General features: G+C 42.2%; 1 protein-coding gene across 1 annotated transcript in view; it reads left to right on the top strand.

Moving 5' to 3' along the window:
- The window catches only part of LOC311128187 (ubiquitin carboxyl-terminal hydrolase 10-like), a 29,733-nt gene extending 12,997 nt beyond the window's left edge, over window positions 1–16,736 (top strand). Inside the window, exons 6-15 of the mRNA XM_084160194.1 lie at window positions 2,749–2,840; window positions 2,962–3,071; window positions 3,316–3,374; window positions 3,465–3,568; window positions 8,440–8,539; window positions 8,747–8,924; window positions 9,528–9,693; window positions 10,497–10,641; window positions 11,589–11,654; window positions 14,691–16,736. Of these exons, the coding sequence (XP_084016320.1) occupies window positions 2,749–2,840; window positions 2,962–3,071; window positions 3,316–3,374; window positions 3,465–3,568; window positions 8,440–8,539; window positions 8,747–8,924; window positions 9,528–9,693; window positions 10,497–10,641; window positions 11,589–11,654; window positions 14,691–14,878 (1,208 nt within the window). The 3' untranslated portion in view covers window positions 14,879–16,736. The remainder of the gene's footprint in view (window positions 1–2,748; window positions 2,841–2,961; window positions 3,072–3,315; window positions 3,375–3,464; window positions 3,569–8,439; window positions 8,540–8,746; window positions 8,925–9,527; window positions 9,694–10,496; window positions 10,642–11,588; window positions 11,655–14,690) is intronic.
- Window positions 16,737–17,935: the final 1,199 nt, after the last annotated feature.

The following is a 17,935-nucleotide window of genomic DNA, read 5'->3' as shown; positions in this document are numbered from 1 at the left end:
TTTATCTAAAGGGAGAGAGCATGAAAGATTTTTCAAATACATTGAGGAATTATTGTCATTCTCAATGGATGTAAAAACAGACTTCGTTTGCTTGCTGTTTGAGGTGAGGAAAACATTACTTTGAGAAGCTCCACGACAATCAGAAATACTATCAGATCCCCAAATGGGCACATTTATATGCCAACATTTGCGCGCATGCCAGGTAACCTATAGGCCTACTTCTATGCGTAATCAGGTGCACATCCTTACTCAACATTGACAGGAGCGCTCCAAACAAAAGACTGTGACTAAATTGACAACTCGTAAATGGAATGAAATTAACCAAAACTTGGTTCTCACAAGTGTAGCATAGGTTGTGCGCTCTTTAAATAATGTGTCCACTCCAGTGAGAACGGTAAAAGACTGGAATAATAATATTGAATGCGTTAACAGACATTACCGTAACCAAACAAACATTGTAGATTAGAAATTATAGTAATTAACAGTATATGTACTACTGGTGATATATGTAATGGTGAATTGATAGACACTAACAGTCAAACGCCAACAATTCACACAATTTATGAAACAATGAATGTGCACAAATTGGCGGGAAAGCGCATTCTGGAGAGAGACGTGCATTGTGCGCCACACTCCCCTTCTTCTTGGAGTGTGCCATCCCCACGGCCTCCGCAATGGATTAGTCTCGGCCTCCGCAATGGATTAGTTCACTGAGATGGGGACGAATAAGATGGGTCTTGTGTGCCATAAAAACAAAAATATATATATATATATTTGCTAAAAAATATTGGTCGACCAACAGCCTATCGACCAAACAATCGACCAGTCTAATAATTGGGGTCAGCCCTAGAGTGTGTTGACAAAACTATACCCATTGATTATTATAATAGTCATCAATTTGTGCACTTTTCATGTTCTGTATGCATGTGCTGAAGTTCAGCCTACCGTCCACTTGGTGGCAACATTGGGGCATTTAGCCAGACTGATACACATGAACACCAGGTGGTGCTAACACTCACTGCTTGGTAAGGCCCAGATTGCTATGACACATCTCCATGACTTGCTTTACCTCACCACCCCTATTTTCCCCAATCATGCCCCAATGAATGGAGCTGGGGAATTAATGTCAGGCCATGTGAGCCCAGGGAGACTCCCATGTGGCCGGCTGGCCTTGATGGCATCAAAGGGAGTCATTGTATATAGCAGTAATACTTATACATCTTGAAGGCCTCTACTCCAAGCTGCAATCATGAGAATACAGGCAGAGGGCGGGCTGGAGCTACTGCTTTACCAATAATGTATGAGCTGCACTAATTAAGTCCGTTACCATGACATCAACCTTATGGATTTTCAAATGTACTAGACTAGAGCAGGATAGATCACTGACCTCAACCCTTTCTCCTAACACACACACAGAATCTAAAAGAAAATTGCGAAGTTGCATAATGAGTTGAACTTGTAAGCTGCTTAATTAAAAGTGGTATGTAGGATCATATCCTGATTACTCTCTCCACCCAACAACAGCCTCCAGGTGTTGGGAACACACAGGGTACACTGGTGGTTTTAAACAGACTGTGACAGGGAGGATTGTCATGTCTGGGTAATGTGTGGTTATTATCTTGATGGGATTATTGCTTGTTTCACTCAGTGCTATGACCCTGGGCTTCCTCAGGCCTCATGGATATAGTCCAGAGAGACCTTATCTCAGTGGGTTACTTAAGCCTCCTTGTAAATTGTGGTTGACACTGCATTTTTGTCATCCTTTTAGTAAAATGGGATTTTCCATCTCTCCGGCACCCTTATGAAGTATTTATGAGCGAGAGAGGGGTTCTGGGCAGCCTAATGTGCTGTAAATAATTCAACCATGCTCCACGTGGTTGCCTTCACCGGCCAGTAGAAAGGCTTATTTTGTACCCACAATACAGTGCTCAGACTGCGCGCTCCTGTCAGGAAAGAAATTTACATTTTACATTTTAGTCATTTAGCAGACGCTCTTATCCAGAGCGACTTACAGAAGCAATTAGGGTTAAGTGCCTTGCTCAAGGGCACATCGACAGATTTTTCACCTAGTCGGCTCGGGGATTAGAACCAGCAACCTTTCGGTTACTGACACAACGCTCTTAACCACTAAGCCCAGAGGATGAACAGGAGGCTATTTATAGGACCCCTAACTGGTGTCACCATTACCACGTCTCATTTTGATTTCCAACCCCGTATACAATCTTATCTCTGGGCTGGATTTTATCTGTAGTGTGCATTTACAGTTTAGCCAAACTATATTTATCTTCTCTCCTGGAATGACCATTTCACTTTTAGCAAACCTGTTATCTATAAAAACCATGTTTCTATAATTTGGAGATTGTTCTTAATATGCTATGTACGTAGGCGGAACTATCAAAAAAATTGCCTGGTATTTTGAACCCATTGTTTTCCCATAATGTGATTGTGGTATTGTTTTATGATACTTTCTATGCTGGAATGTCTGGCCACGTTACCATGGAAGCTGTGTTGCCAGTGACAGTCTCCCTTCCTAGGCGTGGCACAGTACTCCTTGTTCTGACAAACCAGCCTTGTGTGCCACTGTCATATGATGCAGAGTTGGAAGAAGGGACACAATCTATATAGCACAGTATGGAGTAAATTGATATTATTTTTGTTTGAGGTTTACAAACTAACTTCTATTTTAACTTTTTGTTTGATTTAGTGAGGGATGTGTTCAAAATCCTGTATACTTGTTTGAATCCCCAGAACTAATTGAGAATGTGAAGTTAATACACAAACCAGTTTCTTTGCAACCAAGAGGATTGATCAACAGGGGAAACTGGTGCTATATCAATGCTGTATCCTTTTCTCAGCTGCATGTGAAATGCTTCAATCACACCATGTCATAAAGTTACATTAAATGTCTATATTTAGTGTTGTTGAAATGAGGTGATTTTGCCCTTGACTGCCTCCCCCAAGACATTGCAGGCCCTGATTGCTTGCCCCCCCATGTATCACCTGTTGAAGTCCATTCCCCTGTTCAATGACACCCAGAGACCCTGTACTTCCACACCCATGATGGACAACTTGTAAGTAGCTTCTCTCTCCCTGGGAGCTGACTGGCCATATTTAAAAGTCAAATCTCACAATCAATAGAGGTCTTGTTTGTGTGCAAATAAGCAGCGATGACAAATTCCTGCCTGAACAAAATTGGTAAAACCGTGTTAAGAGTATTGAGTAGGTGTTAAATGTGTGCTCACTGCATTGGGTTGGGTGTATACTTCCTTTGCTAATTGCAACTCCCTGACCTTGTTTCTCCCCCACTCCCTCCAGTGTAAGGCTTGTCAATGAGTTCAGCAACATGCCTGTGCCATCCAAAGCCAAACAGCAAGGTAAGCTGTCAGCATCTTCTAAAAGAGCTAGAGTTTCTTTTATTTCCTGTTGATGTTAATTTGATGTGATCCTTGTTGCTTTTTCCGTAGCTGCTGGCGAAAAGATAATAAAAGACATTCGACCAGGTGCTCCTTTTGAACCCAACTACATCTACAGACTCCTCACCCTCATCAAGTCTAGTCTCTCAGAGAAGGTAAAGCCATGGGGCATCCAGACCAAGCTTTACCTTCGGCCTGTAAAATGAGTGATGTGTCCTCGGAGGGTGTACTAGCAATTAGGGCTGGGAGATATTAATTAGAATGTTTTAGGGCGGAATATCGCAACAATCATTTTCATTTTTTTATGCACATTTTTTTCCGCTTGTTCTCATGTTTTCTTTTTGGTCTAGTCTCCTTTGCTCCCTCTGTGCTGTGTGTACCTTACCATTCTACATGCACACACCAAGCCCCTCCCCCTGCCACTCACAACAGCAAAGATGAGAGATCACTTCTTCCTCTCTGAAAAGCGGCTTCAACATCTCATTTGCATTTGTGGATTGATCCAACAGAATCGGTCATATGGACACCGAAATGCATTGAGACATTATTTTACTATAATAGAGGAAGTTCACCTTTCTAACGATACCCTTTTTATGTCTCAACGCCTCAAATTGCGCGCAGAGCAGACACTACTAAAACAGGAGTGTTAATGAACATTGATTGTGGAAAATGTATGCTCGGCATTTTAGCCAAAGACTTTTATACTAGCTGTCTAGTCTGTGTTTTATAAATGTGCAATAAGCATAAAACACAATTATATAACGAATTGCCAAACCATTCTAATTCTGAGAAATAAGGTAGGCTACATGATTTCAACATCTGAACAAAGTGGACAGGCTAGCATGCTGTTCAAACAGTTGGAGACCAACAGAACGGTGTGTTCATAACAATTTAACTGTCCTACCTTGTTAGCCAGCAAATAGGTCCAAGTTGGCTAAACTTGAAATATAAAGATGAGCTGCTTACTCACTAGCACATGGGCTTGTGCTAGAGTGATTGTTTGAGACCTGTGTTAATTTTCTATAACGCCTGCTACAAGTTAGTCATTATTAGTGAATGTGCATTATGCATGGTTCTGGTTAAATATGTAACAAAAAGGTCATTTTCATAGACTTAAAAGCCAGATAAGTGATTATTGCAAAAAAGCAGGTTAAACTATTTTGATAAAATAATTAAATTATTAGTGGGTCTTATGGTTGTGGAAGGCCTATATTTACCGTAGGTACAGTGGGGAGAACAAGTATTTGATACACTGCCGATTTTGCAGGTTTTCCTACTTACAAAGCATGTAGAGGTCTGTCATTTTTATCATAGGTACACTTCAACTGTGAGAGACGGAATCTAAAACAAAAATCCAGAAAATCACATTGTATGATTTTTAAGTAATTCATTTGCATTTAATTGCATGACATAAGTATTTGATACATCAGAAAAGCAGAACTTAATATTTGGTACAGAAACCTTTGTTTGCAATTACAGAGATCATACATTTCCTGTAGGTCTTGACCAGGTTTGCACACACTGCAGCAGGGATTTTGGCCCACTCCTCCATACAGACCTTCTCCAGATCCTTAAGGTTTCGGGGCTGTCGCTGGGCAATACAGACTTTCAGCTCCCTCCAAAGATTTTCTATTGGGTTCAGGTCTGGAGACTGGCTAGGCCACTCCAGGGCCTTGAGATGCTGTCTACGGAGCCACTCCTTGGTTGCCCTGGCTGTGTGTTTTGTCTTCAATGCTCTTATTGAGGGAAGGAGGTTGTTGGCCAAGATCTCGCGATACATGGCCTCATCCATCCTCCCCTCAATACAGTGCAGTCGTCCTGTCCCCTTTGCAGAAAAGCATCCCCAAAGAATGATGTTCCCACCTCCATGCTTCACGGTTGGGATGGTGTTCTTGGGGTTGTACTCATCCTTCTTCTTCCTCCAAACACGGCGAGTGGAGTTTAGACCAAAAAGCTCTTTTTGTCTCATCAGACCACATGACCTTTTCCCATTCCCCCTCTGGATCATCCAGATGGTCATTGGCAAACTTCAGACGGGCCTGGACATGCGCTGGCTTGAGCAGGGGGACCTTGCGTGCGCTGCAGGATTTTAATCCATGACGGCGTAGTGTGTTACTAATGGTTTTCTTTGAGACTGTGGTCCCAGCTCTCTTCAGGTCATTGACCAGGTCCTGCCGTGTAGTTCTGGGCTGATCCCTCACCTTCCTCATGATCATTGATGCCCCACGAGGTGAGATCTTGCATGGAGCCCCAGACCGAGGATGATTGACCGTCATCTTGAACTTCTTCCATTTTCTAATAATTGCGCCAACAGTTGTTGCCTTCTCACCAAGCTGCTTGCCTATTGTCCTGTAGCCCATCCCAGCCTTGTGCAGGTCTACAATTTTATCCCTGATGTCCTTACACAGCTCTCTGGTCTTGGCCATTGTGGAGAGGTTGGAGTCTGTTTGATTGAGTGTGTGGACAGGTGTCTTATACAGGTAACGAGTTCAAACAGGTGCAGTTAACAGGAGGGCTTCTTAAAGAAAAACGAACACGTCTGTGAGAGCCGGAATTCTTACTGGTTGGTAGGTGATCAAATACTTATGTCATGCAAATTAATTACTTAAAAATCATACGTGATTTTCTGGATTTTTAGATTCTGTCTCTCACAGTTGAAGTGTACCTATGGTAAAAATTACAGACCGCTACATGCTTTGAAAGTAGGAAAACCTGCAAAATCGGCAGTGTATCAAATAACTGTTCTCCCCACTGTATAATTTCACAAGCCCTGAGAATTTATTAGATTATGCTGACTGTTTGAAATGCAGTGTATTTTACCTTTAATTGTACAACAAAGCTTGTGTAGAGAGAACATTTAAGAAAAAAAAGATATACACTACCAGTCAAAAGTTTGGACACACCAACTCATTCAAGGGTTTTTCTTTATTTTTACAATTGTTTACATTGTAGAATAATAGTGAAGACATCAAAACTATGAAATAACACATATGGAATCATGTAGTAACCAAAAAAGTGTTACACAAATCAAAATATATTTTATATTTGAGATTCTTCAAATAGCCACCCTTTGCCTTGATAACAGCTTTGTTCACTCTTGGCTTTCTCTCAACCAGCTTCATGAGGTAGTCACCTGGAATGCATGTCAATTAACAGGTGTGCCTTCTTAAAAGTTAATTTGTGGAATTTCTTTCCTTAATGCTTTTGAGCCAATCAGTTATGTTGTGACAAGGTAGGGGGGGTATACAGAAGATTGCCCTATTTAGTAAAAGACCAAGTCAATATTATGGCAAGAACAGCTCAAATAAGCAAAAAGAAACGACAGTCCATCATTACTTTAAGACATGAAGGTCACGGAAAGTTCAAGAACTTCGAAAGTTTCTTCAAGTGCTGTCGCAAAAACCATCAAGAGCTATGATGAAACTGGCTCTCATGAGGACCGCCACAGGAATGGAAGACCCAGAGTTACCTCTGCTGCAGAGGATAAGTTCATTAGACTTACCAGCCTCAGAAATTGCAGTAAGTAACAGACACATCTCAACATCAACTGTTCAGAGGAGACTGTGTGAATCAGGCATTCATGGTCGAATTGCTGCAAAGAAACCACCACTAAAGGACACCAATAAGAAGAGACTTGCTTGGGCCAAGAAACACGAGCAATAGATATTAGACCGGTGGAAATTTGTCCTTTGGTCTGGGGTCCATATTGGAGATTTTTGGTTCCAACCGCCGTGTCTTTGAGACACGGTGTGGGTGAACGGAAGAACTCTGCATGTGTATTTCCCACAGTAAAGCATGGAATAGGAGGTGTTATGGTGTGGGGGTGCTTTGCTGGTGATACTGTCTGTGATTTTATTTAGAATTCAATGCACACTTAACCAGCATGGCTACCACAGCATTCTGCAGTGATACGCCATCCCATCTGGTTTGGGCTTAGTGGGACAATCATTTGTTTTTCAACAGGACAATGACCCAACACACCTCCAGGCTGTTTAGGGGCTATTTTACCAAGAAGGAGAGTGATGGAGTGCTGCATCAGATTACCTGGCCTCCACAATCCCCCGACCTCAACCCAATTGAGATGGTTTGGGATGAGTCGGACGGCAGAGTGAAGGAAAAGCAGCCAACATCTGCTCAGCATATGTGGGAACTCCTTCAAGACTGTTGGAAAAGCATTCAAGGTGAAGCTGGTTGAGAGAATGCCAAGTGTGCGCAAAGCTGTCCTCAAGGCAAAGGGTGACTATTTGAAGAATCTCAAATATAAAATATTTTGATTTGTTTAACACTTTTTTGGTTACTACATGATTCCATATGTGTTATTTCATGTCTTCACTATTATTCTGCAATGTAGAAAATAGTAAAAATAAAGAAAAACCCTGGAATGAGTAGGTTTGTCCAAACATTTGACTGGTACTGTATATATCGTGAATCGCAGAGAAGTATAAAAAAATCTAGATTTCTAGGCCGTATCGGCCAGACCTAGCAATAACATCAATCAAAATCTATTTAGTCTTTACATTTCAAGTGGGTTTGATTTTTAGAATGTTGAACTATCCAGACATTCCACACTTTCAGGTGTTCAGGGACTTGGAGCAAATAAACTGAAACACTTTGTATCCCCTGTTTCCTGACACTGGTTTTATGTAAAATTCCACATCCTCATCAGTACACCTGAGGAGTCTATGCACCAGAGACATTCAGTCTGTACCTATCTGGTGGTACAGTACGTTGATACATGTACGAATACTCATCTATTGGTGCATGAGACATGCTGACTCATTATTGATTCATAACCAGATGAAGTGCAATTAATAATGCTATTATAAATGTAATGTGAGAGTTAGCGCCTGACCTATGTGGTTTAGATCGTATCTCACCTGTGCCATGTGCGCACTGATGTCCTGTCCTGAAGCTCCGTAACAGTGGACAGGGCCTGTGTGTGCTGAGTCAGTGGTTTTGCATTAGAAAGCAGGCTCTCTTGGCACCGTGGTCTCGTTAGTGCTGATGGTTGTGTGTTCTCTGTCAGGGTCGACAGGAGGATGCGGAGGAGTACCTGGGCTTCACCCTCAACGGACTGCATGAGGAGATGCTGGCTTTGAAAAAGCTAATCTCCCCTCAGGAAGATAGTAAGTAGTGCTGTGATCTAAATCTGATGCATGAGGTCATGAGATGATCTATTAACACATGCTCTCTGATTTATGAACTGATCTAGTCCCTTTTCACTTCACATCATTTCCTTATGTTCTTTGGCCTCACTGCTCAAGGTGTATCTGCTCTATGATTGCCATTGACTGTGGTTCTAAATCAGTTGTCTCTTCTCCTGTCTTGATCAGAAGCCCCCACACCCAATGGCCCAGAATCCCAGTCAGGTGTGGATGACGATGCTGCTGATAAGGAGGAGGGGAGCGATGAGGAATGGGAGCAAGTGGGCCCCCGAAACAAGACCTCCATTACCCGTCAAGCTGACTTTGTCCGCACCCCCATCACTGACATATTCGGAGGGCACATCCGGTAGGGTAACACCGATGACTTGTGTTGACTTGTGAGGTGTCAGGAAACTCTTACAGTTTCTTTACATGTGATGTGTTGCTTATAATGGAACTTAATGTTGTTCAAGAAGATGTAGTCAAGTCAATGTTTTGGTGGACCGAAAGCCTTTACTACTATTTCCATGAAGAGAAGCCTGAGTCTTGGAGAGACACTTGACTTCTCTCGCACATGAAGCCAGAGTGATGGTCAGCCGCTGAGTGTTTCTTTTCTCCCTGCCCGTTGCTTATTTTTCTTAAAGCCCAGCAGCAGAACTGTGGCACCAGTGGTGTCCTTACCCTTCTTTTTATTGGCTGTGGCGCGGGTGCCTGGTATGACAGGAGAACTGACAGAGTATAGTGCCATCTTTCTGGGCCCCCTTGGGCTGACTTCCCTGGAGAGACGTGTAGAGAGAATCAGTATTATGACCCATCCACTTTCAACACTTACCTTCAAAGCTGTGATGCTGTTTTCTGAGGTTGAGATGTCGTTGAGACACTCCATATCCATTACTGAAGTTTTTGAAAGAAGCTGTGTGAAGCTTTAATGTCCTTGTATGTATTGTATTTAATTGTCTGTCCTATGCAGGTCGGTGGTGTACCAGCAGAACTCTAAGGAGTCAGCCACCCTGCAGCCCTTCTTCACCCTGCAGCTGGACATCCAGTCAGAGAAGATCCGCACCGTTCAGGAGGCCCTAGAGACCCTGGTGGCACGCGAGTCGGTTCAGGGCTACACCACTAAATCCAAGCAGGAGGTAAGGGTCTTACACACACAGTACAGCTATGCTTCTACTAAACCATTACAAGGCTAGGATGTGTTTCTGATTTCTTGCTCAATCGCTTTGTTTTTCACCCACGTGCAATTAGTTTAAGTATGTTGATCCAAACTTGAATGCTGCCTCAAAAACCAAAAAATTGGTTTTCTTCTGCAATCCGAAACAAGGATGTGGGAATGTTGGCAGTTGAAAATGTAGTGTTTAGAGAATGAGAATGTTTGTTACTGTGGTGTCTTGTTTCTTTTAACTGGAGTATTTGGGATGCTTGATGGGCCCCTTCTAATGGGCTGAGTGGTCAGACTGACAGATCGTCTTCCCTTTGGCCTGGTTGCTGTTAATACACTGAGGGCTGTGTTGTGCGTGTGGAAACTAAAGCATTGTTTATGCTTCATGTCCTCTCTGACTGCGCTGCCTGGTGAAAACACATTGTTTTAAAGCCAGTGTAAGAAGACAAATGTGCCTTGCCTGCTTCCTATGTATATTTTCTTCTTTTACAAGTTGTTACAGGACCTTTGTTGTTTTAGAAGTAGCTGATAGTTTGGGTCACAGCCTGGTTCTGACAGTGGAGCAGTTGTAAAACCCCATTGATTCCTGGGTGACTAGATCAAAGCTCACAGTAGGCTCTTAGTGTAGGCCTATGTGTCAGTGTGCTGGTTTTGTTCAGAGTAATCCCTGGGTAAATTGGGAGAACCTGTTCTGGTTTGTGTTAGCTGTTTGATGTGGCGCCACTGTGTCAAATAGTCCCCTGTGTCAGTTTGATCATCTCTCTCGTGTGTTTGCAGATTGAGATCAGCCGGAGAGTGACCCTAGAGGAGCTCCCTCCTGTGCTGGTGCTCCACCTCAAGAGATTTGTGTTTGAGAAGACTGGAGGCTGTCAGAAACTGATCAAGAACATTGATTACCCTGTAGACCTAGAGATCAGCAAAGGTACGTGAATCACTGAAAAGCCTCCAGACCATTGGGTAAGGTCCCCACTTAAAAAACACATGCCCCAATTATTGAATTAACTCTATTGAATGTGTGTTAAGATCTGAACCCTGTGTGAAAAAGGCAATCATTTTTAACATACTTCTCACACTGTCAGCATCTGATCATATTCCTGTAAAGACTAGTATCTTTCCACGGTCTGTGTCCTAGGTAGACAGACACACACAGGTGTAGCTCACTTGACTGCCATCGCATATTTAAACGAGGGTGCCGACAGAATGCTGGGAAGTCATCATCAGCGGCAGGGAGAGATGATTTGTGGGTCGACCTCATACCGTTAAAGGCCTCCTCATCCAGCACCGACACCCAACCTCACACAGCTTCACACCTCATCAGTCCTGTACCCTACAAGCCCTGAACCAGCAGCACACAGAGGAAATATTTATAGAGGACTTCCCTCCCCCTAAAAAAAAGGAGGGAGCCTCTGTATCCATCTCTCCCATGTAGGAGGTTCATGTGGGGGTTCTGTAGCTAGTCCTAAAGGCACGTCTACCAAATCCCCATAGACGAAGTCCCAGCAGCTTGAGGATAGTAGTACTGTAGATTTACAGAATAAGCATCAGAATGTGGAGAGAATCCCTGGCTCGTTCCAATGTAAACTGGGTCCAGCGTGTTGGGCCTGCTCCGGTGTATATATTATAAAAAGTAGGCTACATTTTACTTTGGTTTGGGACGAGCGGCAGCCTGCCAGCATTCTAGCCTAGTTGGAACATCTAATCTGCATACAATTTACCAAACGCTACACTGGTGTATTTTTATAGCCACCTTTATTTAGATGGGCTGGCTTTCATAACTGTAATTGACGGTGCTCTGAGGGATGTCTTAAACCTCTGTTTCTCTCTGTGATGTGGCTGTATTGTATGTATTAATTTGGCTGCCCTCCTTAGATCTCCTCTCTTCAGGGGTGCGGAGCAAAATATTCAAAGGCCAAAGAACCTACAGGCTCTTTGCAGGTATGTACCGTATACACCGATTTATGATCAACTACACACCTCTCCTTATACTACCACAGTATCACACAAATGGTCACAATCATTCAATTATACGCAGTTAATAGGGCATTGGCCCAATGCGAACAGGTAACAGCATATATAGTCAAGCATAATATATATTCAAACATTAAGTTTGATATTTCATAGGATTCTCTTTTGATGTGTTGTTCAGACTCACTGAGGTTTCCATTCATTCTCTGTTCACTCCACATGCTATCTCAGTGGCTGATAGTATTGATACTCTTTATTTGAGCTACCTTGAACGGCTCTCCTCGGCTACTGTATTTCTGATAGAAAGCAGATTGAACTTCTCGGAGCCATGACTTTGCTCTTGGAACAATTTTATGTTTTGGACAAATCTCAATTGACCCTTCGCTGAGCCACGCCCCACAATTTTCGGCAACCAATCGCAGCACTCCAATGGATAGCAACTGTCGTCAAGTCCGACACCTCGGACAAGCTCACGCTTAAATCTCATGAAAGCCAGTGATGTCTATAGCAAAAACTGAGTTGTCTGCAAAAAAATGGTTTAAATGGCTAAATCATTTAACAGTGCACCATTAATACTTGCTACTGTGATTCCTGAAATACAGAGCCTGTTGATTGAGTATTTTTCAAATCCAAAATTATACTTTTGTTACATTGTTTGCTAGCTCAGCTGGTTAGGTAGCTCTGTCTCATTGACCACCAAACGTTGCTAATGCTCGATAGGTAGCTAGTTAGCCACTTAATATAACTTGTTTTCTCAATGTATGTTAGCTAGCTAAGTTAGCAACATTATGAATACAACTCCTTTGAAAGCACTAGTTAGCTGAAAGTGGCTTATAGCTTTGATTGCATGCAAATAGTGAATTCAGAGCCATTCAGTGGCTAGCTACACTACAAACATAATTTCACCAGGTTCCCGTGAAGAAATTGTAATGACAGTCCACCACAACATAGGCTACCCAAGAGTTTCCTGACTAGCAAGGGGTGGTCTGTTTTTAATTTCATTGTGTATTAGAAACACAGTTTGAGATCATTGTGAGGGGATTTCGCCAGTGGTTTTAATGGGGAATTGGGCTTCCCGGGCAAATTTTGTCAGAGGTTGCAATAGTAACCAAGGGGGGCGGGGCTTAGTGGAAGGGCAATTTGAGGAAAGGTTGACTCAAATCATGTTCAGAAACTTTTAGTTGGAGCAAAATGCTGTTTCTTTTCTGTAAACTTCTCTATGTCCTACAAAATTCTAGAATATAAACATACCTGTTTAATGTACTGGATAGTATTATGACTTGGCTATGGAGAAAGGTACGGTGGAAAAGTACAGTGTTGAGTTCTGTTGCTATGATTCCAGAGGGCTCCTTGTGGAATGATGCCCAAGGTAGCTAGTGCTGATCTCAGCTGTGAAATTACACAAGAGTTTAATTCTGTGGTAACATGCATCAGTAAAACCACATTCTCTCACTCCACTCTTCCTCCTAGACCCAGGAAGTCTTTCTAGACTAGAGCATTACCCCAGACTTTGCCACAGCCCTGACCCCTCCCCACCCCTATAACCCCCTCCTTGGCAGGGCCAAAGGGGATAAAAGTGGTCCTTCATTAGGAAGCTCTGCCTGCCCCATGAAAACATCTCCACTGTGCTGCTGTCTGGTGTGAGCGGCCAGTGTCCAGCTAACTGTTATTTCCAGCAGCTCATTCAGCATGTAGTTCTCCTGCCCCCTCCTCCCCTCCCTTCATGCCTCACTGACATGTTCAAACAAAGACAACCTCCACTGTGGATATGGGGGTCCTGTTAATCTCCCCGTAGTTTGGAATTAAATTGTCTTCAGCCATTTATTTTCCTTTCAGAGCCGAAAAGGGCGCACCTCACTTGTCAAAAAGCTGTTAGTAGAGTAACCCCTGGCAACTGTTGCTATAGCGGTGCAGTAAATCTTTTACTGTAAGATCCTGGAGGTAAACGTTTTGCCTTCTCTCTGACCATCTGGCCCATGGACGGAGAAAGTCTTGATGAAAAGGTCTCGTGCTACACAGCGTGTAATATGATAACATAACAGTATTGTAAATATGTAATAAGCGCCTTTGGAAACTTCAATCATGTCAATTTTTATGTTCTTGCTCCAGTGAAAAGGTGAACCTGTGCAATCAAGCACTTAGGGGAAAAGTTGGCTCAAGTACACACTGGTATTTCTTTTTTCCCTCCAGCCAAGCCAATCATTCAGTTGGTTGCACATATCTGTTTTCTGATGAGGGGGTAATGACATTGCTCCTTGCCTATAGTAGGTTATGGTTTCAGTACAAAGAATGAGTTACCGCCTGAGGCTAGTTCTGTGTCCAAATCAAACGGATCTAACAAGATCGTCATGTTTACTCAATTTAATGATTTATTTCTGCCCGGTAACAACTGTCACTGTGGCTTAAATCCGAAGCCCACTTTTTAAATGTGTTCTTCTTCGTATCGTTGTTTTTCACGTTAAGGGCATTAAGTCTGTTTGGAACACGTGTTGCCAGCCCAGCTTGTAAATATGGGCACAGAATGGACAATGTTCTTTTCTTTCCACATTCTCCTGGTGTAGTTACTAAGGTTTCTACATTTGGTCATGATTGATGCATTGCCAAGAATTCTTATGACACTTGATCAGATATCTGAAAGAAGTGTAATAGAAGTTTTAACAATATGCTTACAACATGCTATTCAATGCCTACATCAATAACACACTGAAATGGAGGCCTCTCTGTAAGGCAACCCGTCTGTCCTGGTCTACATGCCTAGTGTGCTCCAGAAAGTTGCTGATATCAGTAGTTAGTTACTGGCTCTGACCTTGTGTAGCCAGAACCAGATAACAGAATTACCTTTTCAATTGGACATTTTAGTCATTTAGCACTCTCTTATCCAGTTAGTGCATTCCTCTTAAGATAACTAGGTGAGACAACCACATGTCATAGTAAGTACATTTTTCCTCAAATTTCTGTTTGGTTTCCGCCTCTGAAACTCTTACATTTTGTGTGTCCCTCTCGCAGTTGTCTATCACCATGGGAACAGCGCTACAGGCGGCCATTACACCACGGATGTCTTCCACATCGGTCTGAACGGCTGGCTGCGCATTGACGACCAGGCAGTGAAGGTCATCAACCAGTACCAGGTGGTGAAGCAGACTGCTGAGCGCACTGCCTACCTGCTGTACTACCGTCGCGTCGACCTGCTGTAGACGCCACACACATATACATGCACACTCACACAGCAGAACACATTCAACTACATATGCACACTCCCACTACAGACACTCAAGTGCACATACACATGCATACATACAAACGCATACAAACACACAAACTAATGAACAGGAACACTGCCCAACTTCTTCTCTTGCAAGATTTTCCTCTTCCTCCCCCTCGTCCCAGCTTTTCCAGAGAACCAGCTTTTCCAACAATGCCTTTTTTCCTTTTATCTTTTTTGGAAGAATTAGAGGAAAAAAGGACGCGTTCTAAAATAATTTCCCTGTGATGGCTTCCTCTTCTCTGTTAGCCACTGCTGTTTTTTTTTTAATGCTGAGAGGAGAGACTGTTGAATGGACTGAGGGGAGGGGACCTTGAGACTCGCCTCTGAACCTACAGCCTCGTTCAGACTGGGAACAGTGAGTACTTTACCCACAGGACGAACTATCTATCTACAACACGAGGCTGCAGATGGACTGTTGGACTGCTGGAGAGAAGTTGTATTTTTTTTTGTTTATCTACTGTTTTTTTTCTTCTCATTTTTGGGGGAAAATGGCATAGAATAATCAGTGTTTTGCCTTTTAGCAAGGGGAGTTGTTGTCCTAATGAATTTGCAGCAGTTTAAACGCCTGTTGAAATTTTGCCGGAGTGCATCAAAAAAGGCACAGCACCAGCAAACTACAAAACGTTATCGGATGAGTCTCTATAACTCCAGAGGCAAGATGCTCTTCATGGCCACCATCTCTTCTTCCTTCTCCACCTTCCTCACTTTCCTGATGCTTTTAAATCTAGGTAAAACTTGAGCCATCAAAAAAATTGAAAAAATTACAGGAGAAGAGGTGCTGCTACAATGTGCTGAAACAAAACAGCTTTGTTTGAGAGAACCTTGTGGTTTCTGGGTGTAGAATTAGAATGACTATCTAAAAACAATTTTAATGCGCTTTAGGATTTAAATGATTAATAAAAATAAGCTTCTGTGCACGTAAAATATAACTGATCAATAAAAAGATGTGGACGTGCAAATGCACACTTGCAGATATTTTAAGATTTAAAACTGTGAAAAAATAAATAAAAAATAGGAATCTGAATCTAGGTGAGTGTCACCTTGTTTGGCTCCCTGGGTGGTTGTTAGTTCTAAGGCTTTCTGAGTACTCTGGAGCACTGGAGAGATACCAATGAAGACTGAGATTCCACCGCAAGCACCGGCCCTTGTTTATTTTATACCTATCCTTTCTCCCCTCCATCCTTCATTTATCATTTTTTCCCCTGTTCTGGTCTAAAGGTTGCATCTGTGTATAGGCGGCCTGCCTTTGTAGTTACAAGAGCCACATTACCCCTTACCCCTCAACTCATCAGAAAAAGGGGGCTGCCTTAGGTTCGCTATGCGAGGCTTTCTAATCCAAATCTCCACTCAATGTACAAGTCCAACCCAGTGAGTGTGACAACTGTAAGTCAAATGTCTGTAAAGTGTTATGGGAATGTACCTGACCTTTGCATTTCCTCTTTGGTGGCTGAGTGCAGTTCCTCTCCAGTGAGAGAGACTGTCCATGTTGGGGGGTAAGTGGGAACACTTCTGCTGCTTGGCTCTAGAAATGAAATCCCCCACAATAAATGCGCACAAAAGGAAATCATGTTTGTTTTTGTTTGAGACCTTGCTTTTTGCATCATTATTATTCATTGATTGTGTTTTGCGTTTCGGTTAAATGCTATTGTTATTTTTCATTTGTTCAATAATACCATGACCGTTTCCCAGAATAATACTATATGGCATTTAAATTGATATTTGAGCGAAATTACCCAAGGTAAAGCACAACAATGAATAAAATTGGACAAGTTCTTTGCTTGATCATATTTTCTTTTGTCATTTTCTTTTTTCCTGAACTAAGTTTGATCCATAGTCTAATCTTAAGGGATATTTTAACCAAACCAATTTCAGAATCTGTCAGTATTTAATCCTTTACAAAAATAACATAACTGGTACATTACTTTGCTGAAGGCTTGGTGCATTGTGGTTTACCCTTGTATACTCTATGTCCTTAATGGGCAAAGCAGACTATTTTCTAAAGAGCTTTCACATACAGTATACACTTTCTCACATACACACACTACTTGCACACACACTTGGCCATTAGTTAACACGAGGTACACAACTGGGAATGGGTCCTTTTGTAAGTCGGCTCTCACACTTTCCCATTTCTGACCACTGGAACGTTGGGGCAGTGTGAAATCATTTTTCCCACATCGGAATAGCAGCGCATGCATTTTAGATCCAACAGGAAGAGCTTATTTTATCCCATTTCTCACTTTGTAGTTCACTCACTGATGGTAGCAGAGACCTATTAAATATACTTCTATCCCCTTATATTTAAAGTGACTGGAAACTGAGTCATAGAAAGAGTTATCTGACCATGTGCATTTTCTGTGTTGCATTCTTTGCGTTTGGAGCAGTGTCATTTATATTGCCAACACAATTCCCTTCCATGAATTAGCGTTGTATATTTTGTCCTGAAAATGTGCATTGTGTTAAAGTGACTGCAATTTCATAGTCTAAACTGCTGAATTTGGTTCCCTCAAGTCATTTGCTTATTACTTATGGGTATGTAAAGTCAAAAAAATGTCCCCAAGTGAAACCAAAGGATACGTCACATTGACCCTGTTGCCTTTCGTAATTGCGCTAATGCTTCTATGTCTAACTTTGATTTCACCTCTGCACAATATGTTCTGTTGCCACAGCTCATGATTCATTCAATCAGCATGACTCAGTCATTCCATATAAGGAAATTGAGCTGATCCGTTCAGATCATTATAAAACTCCTTATAAGTGTTAGTTCAATTGTGCTGATGGCTATGTGGTCATATCTAATACACTCATTGTGACAATGTTGGTTTGATTTGTTTTTCTTTCCCCCCCTGAAGAATGTTTTGAAGAAGATGGTTTGAAACGGACACTAAAGCTGTCAGAAAGCTTTCTGTTGTACACGTTTTATCCCTGAGTCTTTTTTTATGACTATGGTCAGGATATATGCTGGCGAATCGCTTCAATGATGTCG

This window comes from Coregonus lavaretus (genome assembly GCF_964263955.1).
Source record: "Coregonus lavaretus genome assembly, chromosome: 4".
In the NCBI taxonomy this organism is placed as follows: domain Eukaryota; kingdom Metazoa; phylum Chordata; class Actinopteri; order Salmoniformes; family Salmonidae; genus Coregonus; species Coregonus lavaretus.
Note: the sequence above shows the minus strand (reverse complement) of the source record. Positions and strands in the feature narration are given on the sequence as shown.